Source organism: Oncorhynchus nerka, linkage group LG15 (assembly GCF_034236695.1).
Source record: "Oncorhynchus nerka isolate Pitt River linkage group LG15, Oner_Uvic_2.0, whole genome shotgun sequence".
In the NCBI taxonomy this organism is placed as follows: domain Eukaryota; kingdom Metazoa; phylum Chordata; class Actinopteri; order Salmoniformes; family Salmonidae; genus Oncorhynchus; species Oncorhynchus nerka.
In genome coordinates this window covers 64,055,575-64,068,514 of record NC_088410.1, presented here as the reverse complement: position 1 = coordinate 64,068,514, position 12,940 = coordinate 64,055,575, and the positions used below count along the sequence as shown (strand labels likewise).

Below are 12,940 nucleotides of genomic sequence, written 5' to 3'. Positions count from 1 at the left end.
GCAAGAGAGAGGTAGCAAGAGAGAGGTAGCAAGAGAGAGAGAGGTAGCAAGAGAGAGGGAGAGAGACAGACAGAGACAGAGAGACAGAGACAGACAGAGAGAGACATAGAGAGAGGAACATAGAGAGACAGGTAGAGGTGTAGAGAGAGGTAGAGGTGTAGCGAGAGAGAGAGAGAGGTAGCGAGAGAGAGAGAGAGGTAGCAAGAGAGAGAGAGAGAGAGGTAGCGAGAGAGAGAGAGGTAGCGAGACAGAGAGAGACAGAGAGAGAGAGACAGAGAGAGAGAGAGAGAGAGGTAGAGAGGTAGAGAGAGGTAGAGAAAGGTAGAGAGAGAAAGGTAGAGAGAGAGAGAAAGGTAGAGAGAGAGAGAAAGGTAGAGAGAGGTAGAGAGGTAGAGAGAGGTAGAGAAAGAGGTAGAGAGAGGTAGAGAGAGGTAGAGAAAGAGAGAGAGGTAGAGAAAGAGAGAGAGGTAGAGAAAGAGAGAGAGGTAGAGAAAGAGGTAGAGAAAGAGAGAGAGGTAGAGAAAGAGGTAGAGAAAGAGAGAGAGGTAGAGAAAGAGGTAGAGAAAGAGAGAGAGGTAGAGAGAGAGGTAGAGAAAGAGAGAAAGGTAGAGAGAGAGAGAAAGGTAGAGAAAGAGAGAGAAAGGTAGAGAAAGAGAGAGAGAAAGGTAGAGAGAGAGAGAAAGGTAGAGAGAGAGAGAAAGGTAGAGAGAGAGAGGTAGAGGTTTAGAGACAGATGTAGAGAAAGAGAGAGGAGGGAGGGAGGGAATGAACATGAAGTTACACATTTTACCAATAAGAGTGAATCTATTGGACATTTGTTTGTTTGTTATGAAACTGTACAGCAGGCTCTGTATATTCTGTAGTATGTATAGCTGGAGGCCAGAGGTGTGTGTGTGTGGCTGAGTGCTGTGTGATACAGTATGAGTCACTGATACACTAAGTGTGAAACAATAGAACGGCTCAGTACTAAAGCACAAATACACTCTTATAATATAATTAAATGAAAAAAAGATGAGATGAGATGATGAGACTTTTACTGCTGTTCATGTTGGTTTAGGACACAACCTTTAGACATGTCACTGTAACCTTTCCTCTACTGACGCTGGCTGTCCCCTCCCCACAGCTGACAGTCGATCTGGCCTGTTGGCACAGTTTATTGACGCTATTGGTGTGTCACTATTCTGATTCAGTTTGGTTTTATTGGAAAAGAAGACATAGATGAGGGACTTTTCTTGCTTGTCTGACAGTGAGGAAAAAGTGTTTAGGCATGTGCTTGTGTGGATGCTCAGTGTGTGTGTTTGTGTGTGTGTGTTCTTAGTAGTGAGTCATACAGTTACAGATGTTTCACACCTCAGTGGAAATTCCCCAACAGCCCACTGACAGACAGTGGAAAGAAGAGCTATTAGGGTAAATCCATTTGAATTCAATCACTTTTTGACCGCAACCCCTTTGAATCGAACAAAAAGTTCCATCCATATTTGCCCATGGCAGTACTGCTCAGAAAGTGACTTTTTGGACCTGAACGCTAAAACATTCAAGAGGTTAAGGTGCTTAGGGCGTACCTATTTTGCATACCCCGCCATACCATGAGACATCCATGTCTTCATCACTGGAAATGATAAACGGATAAGATACACACCACCATTCAAAAGTTTGGGTCACTTAGAAATGTCCTTATTTTTGAAAGAAAAGCACATTTTTTGTCCATTAAAATAACAAAAAGTTGATCAGAAATACAGTGCAGACATGGTTAATGATTATTGTAGCTGGAGATTTGTTATGGAATATCTACATATGTGTACAGAGGCCCATTATCAGCAACCATCACTCCTGTGTTTCAATCGCATGTTGTGTTAGCTAATCCAGGTTTATCATTTTAAAAGGCTAATTGCCCAATAGAAAACCCTTTTGCAATTATGTTAGCACAGCTGAAAACTGTTGTCCTGATTAAAGAAGCAATAAAACTGGCCTTCTTTAGACTAGTTGAGTATCTGGAGCATCAGCATTTGTGGGTTCGATTACAGGCTCAAAATGGCCGGAAACAAAGACCTTTCTTCTGAAACTCGTCAGTCTATTCTTGTTCTGAGAAATGAAGGCTATTCCATGTGAGAAATTGCCAAGAAACTGAAGATATCGTACAACGCTGTGTACTACTCCCTTCACAGAATGGCACAATGCCACACAGATGGTTGAGGTCCACATATCAGATAATGTTGACTTGAATGGGAATATTTGTTGTTTTAAATTATATACTGTCAATCCTACAAAAAGGAAACATATTGAAGTCTCATAGAAATATAGATATTAGAACAGACAGAATGAGGCCCTTTATCTACTTCTCCAGCGTCAGATGAACTCATTTTTATGTCTCTGTGTCCAGTATGAAGGAAGTTGGAGGTAATTTTGCGAGCCAATGCTAACTAGCGTTAATTTTAAATGATATTAAACTCAACCATTTATCTTTTCTAGTGTTGAAGACGTCTCATGGTATGGTGGGGAAAATGTGTCAACTTTGAGTCACTATCTGACCACTTCTTCCATGGGCAAACATGTACGTAAAATTATGTTTAAATCAAAAGGGATGCTGTCAAAACGTGACTGAATTCAAATGGAATTACCCAAAAGTGAAACACTAACTTCTGTCAAAACAGTGAAAGGATGACACTGGCTCTCTTAATACTATCTCTGCGACAGCTCCTCTGGGTCACATCATTAGATCACTAGGAATTACTGCAAAGTTTTGGCATAACTTCTGATTAAATGTTTTCTTTTGACTGCATATAGTTAATGCAGTCACATTTCAGTGGAAGTAGAGTAATAGAAATGAGTCCTGAGAAGCCATTTGGAAGAGCTAGCTACCTCTTAGTTTCTTCTGCCAGTTCATCTCATTGAAGAGGTCCTCTGCGCTAAGGAAGAAGTCATTGATCTTGCTGCCCTGCTCGTCCCTCTCAGTGGTGTAGTACACCCTCAGTTTGGACTCACAGGTCAGGAACTCACAGATGTTGGGCACAGGGAACACTATCTCCTCCATGGTTCGGTCATGACGCACAATCTGAGAGGAGGACACACACAGGAACACACTCAGTCAATGTCAGCTCTATGGGTGTGGAGTGGACCAGCCACCTAGCCCCTGGTTGGAGAGCACTCATGTGGCTGGACAGTGGAATTTAGCTCCAGGCTTTTGAGTATTTCCATTAAACCACATCAGATTAAGAGGAACTGAAATCCCTCTATGGCAGTTTCCCCAATGCTGGTCCTGGAGACCCAAAGGGGTGCATATTTTGTTTTTTGCCCTAGCACTAACAGGACCAGTATTATGAAACACTTCCCTATGGCAAAACATTTTTCTTTGTCAATGACAGTTAAAGATATCCAATTAATACACTGTGTGAGTGTGTTTGACTGGTGTCACTGACCTCTATCTGAGCAGTGTGTTTGGCGTAGAACTCCAGAGCCTCGTCTCCCTCTCCGTTGGTCCCTCCTGGTTTCAGCATCACCTGCAGCTCCTTGTTGTGGCGTGCCAACTACAGCGGTCGAAGTCAAGTAAGGGGTCAAATCGCTCATGAGAAGTATAGCAGGCAAAACTGCATCTGACTGTTGTGTGAGAGCCTCAAATGGTTGGATCAAATGGTTGGGTCCAATAGTTGAATGTAATATCAATCAATTGTGGATCAAATGGTTGGTTATTCAAAAAACTATGTGCTTCTAAATATGTCATTATGGTAAACTAGACCCTGTCCTCTACCTGGTGGGCCAAGATGTAGATGTTGTGGCCCACGTTCCTGGGGGAGGCAGCATCATGCTCCTCCTCCTCCCCGCTGTCGTCATCCTCTTCGGGATCCTCAAACTCCACCTCTCCCTGCAGGTAGGCCTTCTTGATCACATCCACCTGAGGATCTCACCACCACCCAGACAACCATTACCTTCATTGCCCTATACCTGTGTGGGGAGACTTATGGGTGCAATTTTGATTTTTGGGGGAACGGGCTCACCAGCTCCTTAGGTCTCATGTTGTACAGGATTCTCTCAGCATTCTCACTGTCATGGCGACTCTCCATGATAGCCAACAACAATTTAGAGGCATTGTTCTGAGAGAGAGAGAGACACTTACAAAAAAACTTTTGTCTTTAGTAAGACATCCTCGTTACACTAAAAACACTACAGAGAGAGAAAGAGAGAAATAGAGAAATAACTGAGATAATGGTTTGTTATCATGTAAACGTTATGTCATAGTCATGAGATGCGTATAAAGTTGAAGATCAAATCTTTCTAAGCCGTTTCTGTTCCTCCTTCCAAAGAAAACAGGCAGAATCCACAAGGCTTAGAGGGAAAATGCAATCTGCAGATATTTGGTTTGGCACCAAAGGAGCTAGCTTAGGAGAGATTCATGAGTTGTCTAGGTTTCAAAAGCAGCAGCACACTGTTTGTGAAGTTCCACTCCAGGATAGAGTATCTACTAGAGTAGGGAGTAAAGTAGCTTTACTACTAGGTCCAGTGTGGAGACCCAGCCTATGTCCAAAATGGCACCCTATTCCCCATATAGCGCACTACTTGTGACCAAAACCCTTTGAGAGGGAGGCCTCACCTTGAGTTCAAGCACCAGGTCCATCCTCTTCTTCCCCAGTGGGTTGATGTCATTCAGGATCAGGGCGATGATGATGTCAATGCCATTGGACTCATGTGTGGCGATGCAGTTCTGCAAGGAAACAATAAAAGTCAATTTTATAAACGCGCTGCATGGACTACACTAGGTCACTAGTTATCCATGTCAGGGCCCTCTCAACCTATCCATAGACAGTATTAGTAGTATGGATGACAATAGAAGTGGACCCAGGATAGGAGTCCATAACTGCTTCATATGGTATGCATATGTGCTAGTAGCTAGTTCTTACGGGATTGGCCCACTGTATCTGTTTGTAGTTCTAATGACAAAATGACACAGGCCCACAGTTAGTTGGTTCTAATGACAAGAGCCCATACATAGCTGTGGTTCTAAAGGCCAGTACCTGGTTCTCGTGGCAGGGTCCTTGGCAGTACTCGGTCAGGCTCTCCACTGTCTGGTTGATGAGAGCCACGTTCTTCTCATTGATGTAGAGGCCCAGTAGACCCAGGCCTCCCGTGGTGCTGCCACAGATACAGTCCAGGAACTGCAGCGTCTCACACACCAGATTATAGTTGTTCTTATTGTTCTGACACCGCAGAAAGTTCTGGAGAGGGACCAAGGGAGGGTAAGAATACAGCGGTTTGCACATTTTATACATAACATTTTTTATTTAATTCAGAAAAAATTACATTACGTATTGAAAGGCAAATGTGCATTGAAAGTGTGACTCTGAACTAAAGAACATTCCAGTTAACATCAAAATGAGGACAGGATGACCCTGACTCCTTAAATCACAGAGAATATCTATCCATGAGTCACTGGGTAATCAGCGCCATAGTGTTGAGCTAACAGTTAGATTGGAGACGTGACCACCAGGCCTCCATTAGTGAATAGAACCATCGATCTCATGACTCCCATATCATGTACTGACTACGCACTTCATGTTCATTCACAGCCATATTAAATGGCTCATAGAACACAACGCAGAAAGTCCTAACATTTACATTTTGGTCATTTAGTAGACATTCTTATCCAGAGTGACTTACACAATCGACCACTGCGAACTAAAGACATAGCGGTGCACTTCATAACTATTGCCATAGAACATGACTTGTCCTGCTAAGAGGCTAGCTGTGAGGGCTAGCTCCCCTGATGTTGGGCTGGCTGAATAACTGACCTGCAGGTCTCGGTTGTGGTTCTCACAGAGCAGCTGGAGGAAGCGCAGGATAGGCTGCATGATGACAATGATGAAGCTCATCTCTCCATCTTCCTGGCTCTTGTCCCCGGCGCTGGGCGTCCCGTCTGCCGCCGAGAAGTGGTCCTCTGGGTCAGCCTCACGGCGGTACGAGTTGAAGGCTTTCTTAGTGGCCGACGATGCCTCCAGCAGCTGCTCTCTCGCTTCCTCTGTCACCACCACCGCTGAGTCTTTGGCTGCAGAGACACAGGGAGGACAGAGGAACCAAACTAGGTACTGGGGATAAAATTAAGACTTCTTTGTGGCAGCTAGTATTTAGTGCTAAAGTGTTCAGAGAAAAACAAACCTTAGATCAGTGTCTAGGGGTAACTTCATCCTACTCTCTTAAAATGCAATAACTGACAATAAAAGAAGTTGACCTCTGACCTTTCTTGCGGATGGGCACTTCCTTGTCGGGGGCGTCGTCGTCCCTCTTTCTGTTGCCGAGGTCGCTGGTGTTGACTGTCACAGTGGCTTTGATCTCCAGCTGGGCCAGCTTCATCCGGTCGTAGAATACCCGGAAAAACTTCTCAGACTTCTTGTCCTCCGTCAGACGGCAGAAGAAGGAACGCTAGTACAAAGGAAGCCAAGTAAAGGTACTGGGAAGTAACGTAACCTTTTGTTGTAAATAACAAGGAAGGAACGTTCATTTCCGTCATGTGAATGCTTGTGTATTGTTGTGTGTAGCCTTCTTCACCAAATTGAGTACACTATGCGTTATTGTTGATGGCTCAGTTGGTTACTTGCAGCATATAGTGTTCGCGATACCACAGTTCTGGGTTCGATTCCTGCATGACAACAATACATGTGATAACTGTAAGACAGCTTTGGATAAAAGCATCTGCTAAATGTCCCTTTCGCTAAACAAAGGTTCAGGTAATTCAAATTGATCAAAATAAGACAGGTCTGCACTACTGTGTATACAGTACCACCATTTACATTTACATTTACATTTTACATTTACATTTAAGTCATTTAGCAGACGCTCTTATCCAGAGCGACTTACAAATTGGTGCATTCACCTTATGACATCCAGTGGAACAGCCACTTTACAATAGTGCATCTAAATCTTTTAAGGGGGGTGAGAAGGATTACTTTATCCTATCCTAGGTATTCCTTAAAGAGGTGGGGTTTCAGGTGTCTCCGGAAGGTGGTGATTGACTCCGCTGTCCTGGCGTCGTGAGGGAGTTTGTTCCACCATTGGGGGGCCAGAGCAGCGAACAGTTTTGACTGGGCTGAGCGGGAACTGTACTTCCTCAGTGGTAGGGAGGCGAGCAGGCCAGAGGTGGATGAACGCAGTGCCCTTGTTTGGGTGTAGGGCCTGATCAGAGCCTGGAGGTACTGAGGTGCCGTTCCCCTCACAGCTCCGTAGGCAAGCACCATGGTCTTGTAGCGGATGCGAGCTTCAACTGGAAGCCAGTGGAGAGAGCGGAGGAGCGGGGTGACGTGAGAGAACTTGGGAAGGTTGAACACCAGACGGGCTGCGGCGTTCTGGATGAGTTGTAGGGGTTTAATGGCACAGGCAGGGAGCCCAGCCAACAGCGAGTTGCAGTAATCCAGACGGGAGATGACAAGTGCCTGGATTAGGACCTGCGCCGCTTCCTGTGTGAGGCAGGGTCGTACTCTGCGGATGTTGTAGAGCATGAACCTACAGGAACGGGCCACCGCCTTGATGTTAGTTGAGAACGACAGGGTGTTGTCCAGGATCACGCCAAGGTTCTTAGCGCTCTGGGAGGAGGACACAATGGAGTTGTCAACCGTGATGGCGAGATCATGGAACGGGCAGTCCTTCCCCGGGAGGAAGAGCAGCTCCGTCTTGCCGAGGTTCAGCTTGAGGTGGTGATCCGTCATCCACACTGATATGTCTGCCAGACATGCAGAGATGCGATTCGCCACCTGGTCATCAGAAGGGGAAAGGAGAAGATTAATTGTGTGTCGTCTGCATAGCAATGATAGGAGAGACCATGTGAGGTTATGACAGAGCCAAGTGAGTTGGTGTATAGCGAGAATAGGAGAGGGCCAAGAACAGAGCCCTGGGGGACACCAGTGGTGAGAGCACGTGGTGAGGAGACAGATTCTCGCCACGCCACCTGGTAGGAGCGACCTGTCAGGTAGGACGCAATCCAAGCGTGGGCAATACCGGAGATGCCCAACTCGGAGAGGGTGGAGAGGAGGATCTGATGGTTCACAGTATCGAAGGCAGCCGATAGGTCTAGAAGGATGAGAGCAGAGGAGAGAGAGTTAGCTTTAGCAGTGCGGAGTGCCTCCGTGATACAGAGAAGAGCAGTCTCAGTTGAATGACTAGTCTTGAAACCTGACTGATTTGGATCAAGAAGGTCATTCTGAGAGAGATAGCGGGAGAGCTGGCCAAGGACGGCACGTTCAAGAGTTTTGGAGAGAAAAGAAAGAAGGGATACTGGTCTGTAGTTGTTGACATCGGAGGGATCGAGTGTAGGTTTTTTCAGAAGGGGTGCAACTCTCGCTCTCTTGAAGACGGAAGGGACGTAGCCAGCGGTCAGGGATGAGTTGATGAGCGAGGTGAGGTAAGGGAGAAGGTCTCCGGAAATGGTCTGGAGAAGAGAGGAGGGGATAGGGTCAAGCGGGCAGGTTGTTGGGCGGCCGCCGTCACAAGACGCGAGATTTCATCTGGAGAGAGAGGGAGAAAGAGGTCAGAGCACAGGGTAGGGCAGTGTGAGCAGAACCAGCGGTGTCGTTTGACTTAGCAAACGAGGATCGGATGTCGTCGACCTTCTTTTCAAAATGGTTGACGAAGTCATCTGCAGAGAGGGAGGAGGGGGGGGGGAGGGGGAGGATGATTCAGGAGGGAGGAGAAGGTGGCAAAGAGCTTCCTAGGGTTAGAGGCAGATGCTTGGAATTTAGAGTGGTAGAAAGTGGCTTTAGCAGCAGAGACAGAAGAGGAAAATGTAGAGAGGAGGGAGTGAAAGGATGCCAGGTCCGCAGGGGAGGCGAGTTTTCCTCCATTTCCGCTCGGCTGCCCGGAGCCCTGTTCTGTGAGCTCGCAATGAGTCGTCGAGCCACGGAGCGGGAGGGGAGGACCGAGCCGGCCTGGAGGATAGGGGACATAGAGAGTCAAAGGATGCAGAAAGGGAGGAGAGGAGGGTTGAGGAGGCAGAATCAGGAGATAGGTTGGAGAAGGTTTGAGCAGAGGGAAGAGATGATAGGATGGAAGAGGAGAGAGTAGCGGGGAGAGAGAGCGAAGGTTGGGACGGCGCGATACCATCCGAGTAGGGGCAGTGTGGGAAGTGTTGGATGAGAGCGAGAGGGAAAAGGATACAAGGTAGTGGTCGGAGACTTGGAGGGGAGTTGCAATGAGGTTAGTGGAAGAACAGCATCTAGTAAATATGAGGTCGAGCGTATTGCCTGCCTTGTGAGTAGGGGGGAAGGTGAGAGGGTGAGGTCAAAAGAGGAGAGGAGTGGAAAGAAGGAGGCAGAGAGGAATGAGTCAAAGGTAGACGTGGGGAGGTTAAAGTCGCCCAGAACTGTGAGAGGTGAGCCGTCCTCAGGAAAGGAGCTTATCAAGGCATCAAGCTCATTGATGAACTCTCAGAGGGAACCTGGAGGGCGATAAATGATAAGGATGTTAAGCTTGAAAGGGCTGGTAACTGTGACAGCATGGAATTCAAAGGAGGCGATAGACAGATGGGTAAGGGGAGAAAGAGAGAATGACCACTTGGGAGAGATGAGGATCCCGGTGCCACCACCCCGCTGACCAGAAGCTCCCGGGTGTGCGAGAACACGTGGGCGGACGAAGAGAGAGCAGTAGGAGTAGCAGTGTTATCTGTGGTGATCCATGTTTCCGTCAGTGCCAAGAAGTCGAGGACTGGAGGGCGGCATAGGCTGAGATGAACTCTGCCTTGTTGGCCGCAGATCGGCAGTTCCAGAGGCTACCGGAGACCTGGAACTCCACGTGGGTCGTGCGCGCTGGGACCACCAGATTAGGGTGGCCGCGGCCACGCGGTGTGGAGCGTTTGTATGGTCTGTGCAGAGAGGAGAGAACAGGGATAGACAGACACATAGTTGACAGGCTACAGAAGAGGCTACGCTAATGCAAAGGAGATTGGAATGACGAGTGGACTACACGTCTCGAATGTTCAGAAAGTTAAGCTTACGTAGCAAGAATCTTATTGACTAAAATGATTAAAATGATACAGTACTGCTGAAGTAGGCTAGCTGGCAGTGGCTGCGTTGTTGACTTTGTAGGCTAGCTGGCAGTGGCTGCGTTGTTGACACTACACTAATCAAGTCGTTCCGTTGAGTGTGATAGTTTCTACAGTGCTGCTATTCGGGGGCTAGCTGGCTAGCTAGCAGTGTTGATTACGTTACGTTGCGTTAAAAGAACGACAATAGCTGGCTAGCTAACCTAGAAAATCGCTCTAGACTACACAATTATCTTTGATACAAAGACGGCTATGTAGCTAGCTATGTAGCTAGCTACGATCAAACAAATCAAACCGTTGTACTGTAATGAAATGAAATGAAAATGTGATACTACCTGTGGAGCGAAGCGGAATGGGACCGGGTTGTTGAGTGCGGAAGTTCTATTCGGTAGACGTTGGCTAGCTGTTGGCTAGCTAGCAGTGTCTCCTACGTTAAGGACGACAAATAGCTGGCTAGCTAACCTCGGTAAATTAAGATAATCACTCTAAAACTACACACTCTAAACTACACAATTATCTTGGATACGAAGACAGCAAAGACAACTATGTAGCTAGCTAACACTACACTAATCAAGTCGTTCAGTTGAGTGTAATAGTTTCTACAGTTTCTACAGTGCTGCTATTCGGTAGACGGTGTAGATTAAACAAAATGGACCACCAAGTACATATCATAAACGTATACACTTTCTGCTACAAGGGCAATTCTGGTAATGTATGTAGTTACTGTAACTGAATATTACCATGGAGATGACCTAAAGTCGCCTATTTAGACAACTTGTTTGAGTCAGGCAACCCAGAATTGTCTGTCACACTGCCAAATGGTGAAGCAGGGTATTTGACCAAGAAGGAGAGTGATGGAGTGCTGCATCAGATGACCTGGCCTCCACAATCACCCGTCCTCAACCCAATTGAGATGGTTAGGGATGAGTTGGACCGCAGAGTGAAGGATAAGCAGCCAACAAGTGCTCAGCATATGTGGGAACTCCTTCAAGAGTGCGTCAATGAAATTCTTACACAGGGACACTAAGTTAATCTTAAATTAATCATTGTTTATTTGTCAGCGCGCTGGAGAGGTTCCAACAAACTTAATGCACCATAGTGAATGTGTCAGAAGCTCTGCCTGGGCAGTCCCAGCAGTTGTCTTATATACGGCTATACACAGACAAGTTATATTTGCATGATATTTTCATTCATGTGACAGACCAATCAGTATTCATAACATGACCGTGACTGAGCAATATCTCACCAGGTTTCTTCTCTCTAAACTGAGACCTTGAAACTAAGATATATTTAGTTTGTTCTGAAAACAAGGTCTGGGTGTGCTGCCAAATTGCAGCTACTGATAGTGAGGATTTGTACAGTCAGCCACTTGCAAACACATATTTGTTTATAGAACAGTACATGAATAGAACACAGACATTAGTTATAAGGAAAGAACAAACATGAAAAAGTTTTGGAAAAGCATTCCAGGTGAAGCTGGTTGAGAGAATGCCAAGAGTGTGCGCAAAGCTGTCATATAGGCAATATTTATATTTGAAGAATCTCAAATATATTTTGATTTGTTTAAAAAAAGGGTTATTACAGGATTCTATATGTATTATTTCATAGTTTTGATGTCTTCACTATGAGTAGGTATGTCCAAACTTTTGAGTTTTAGTCAAATATTATATGTTTGGGCTTTTTGCGGTCATTCTGTAGTCTACAAATGATTTGTAATGATGTTCCGGCCCTCCGACCATCCGCTCAAGAAAAAGTTGTCCCACGGCTAAAACTAGCTGATAAATCCCTGGTCTGACAACATCGTGTTTCAAGATGGGACTTCTCCTCTTTCTTTCTTTCTTTCTCACTCTTGTCTCAATCTCTGTGTGCCACATGCATGCAAAACACCATTACACCATGACCACAGTCAGCCTCAGCAAACACTAAAGAAGGGAAGGAAAAAACCCTGTTAAGGCTTTGACTGTGCCATCAAGATACTACCCTTTCTGAACTGCCTGTCATCTAAAGCTGTGGAAGACCATTGCCAAAACACTGCCAGATCCATACAGATGTTTGGTTAAATTGTTTATTTATTCTGTTTTTAAAGTGACAGATTTTTCTTGTAATGAATATTGCAATATAAAATAAATTGATTATTATTATTATCTCATGTGGTTACAGAACCTCAGTGGAGAGACCACAGTTGGACTCTATTCTGTGAGGGTCACATTCAAGCTAAATGGGAGCACATTCTAACCCCTGACTGCAATGAGATCTGTGCTGTCCTATTTCCCTGGAGTGGGGGGGTGTTTTGGTAAGAGCTGTTATCTGGTCACAGTCTACTTGGAGGGAGAGGAGGAGAGACTCTGACCCAGTGGCAGAACATGCCCAATGCTCAGGGTGAATATGACACGAGAGGGAGAGGCCTACCCTACTTACACAGATAGAGGGAGGAAGGGAGGAAAGAAGGAGAGAGGAAGGGAATAAGGGAGGGAGAGACAAAGACAGACAGGGAGCAGAAAAGAGTTAAGAAAAGGGGCGAGATTAACAAAGAATTCAATGAGAAAGGGAAATGGAGTAAGAGAGGTAGGGAGAAATGGGGACGAGTGAGCGAGTGGTTGAGGAAGGGGGGGTAATGTTATCAGAGTTGGTATCTAGGCTACCTCTAACAAGCTTGTTGCATAACTTGCTTTTTTTCTAGGTTAGGTGTGAAGTCTTAAACTGGGGTAGTGGTTGTGTGCTTTAGGGCTGGTTTAAGCGTGTGTGTATGTGTGCGTGCGTGTTGACATGCGAGGTTGAAAAACAAATAATTTGTAGATTAAACAAAATGGACAAACTCCATTTTATGTCATATTTAAAAAGAGAGATGTCTATGGAACGCTTGCTGGCATGAGGGCGTTCAGTAACACAATGTTAGACATGTGAAATGAATGAAACATGCCACTC

The 12,940-nt window shown here is 45.8% G+C and overlaps 1 protein-coding gene across 5 annotated transcripts in view; it reads right to left on the bottom strand.

Annotated features, from left to right (window-relative positions):
- LOC115143109 (inositol 1,4,5-trisphosphate receptor type 1) overlaps window positions 1-12,940 on the bottom strand; it is a 169,181-nt gene that overhangs the window by 23,582 nt on the left and 132,659 nt on the right. For all 5 annotated transcript variants that reach the window (XM_029683196.2, XM_029683197.2, XM_029683198.2 and 2 more), the window contains 8 exons: window positions 6,225-6,408; window positions 5,781-6,034; window positions 5,007-5,207; window positions 4,586-4,696; window positions 3,993-4,088; window positions 3,746-3,889; window positions 3,417-3,524; window positions 2,860-3,052 (listed from right to left, as the gene is read on the bottom strand). In XM_029683196.2, the coding sequence (XP_029539056.1) occupies window positions 2,860-3,052; window positions 3,417-3,524; window positions 3,746-3,889; window positions 3,993-4,088; window positions 4,586-4,696; window positions 5,007-5,207; window positions 5,781-6,034; window positions 6,225-6,408 (1,291 nt within the window). The remainder of the gene's footprint in view (window positions 1-2,859; window positions 3,053-3,416; window positions 3,525-3,745; window positions 3,890-3,992; window positions 4,089-4,585; window positions 4,697-5,006; window positions 5,208-5,780; window positions 6,035-6,224; window positions 6,409-12,940) is intronic.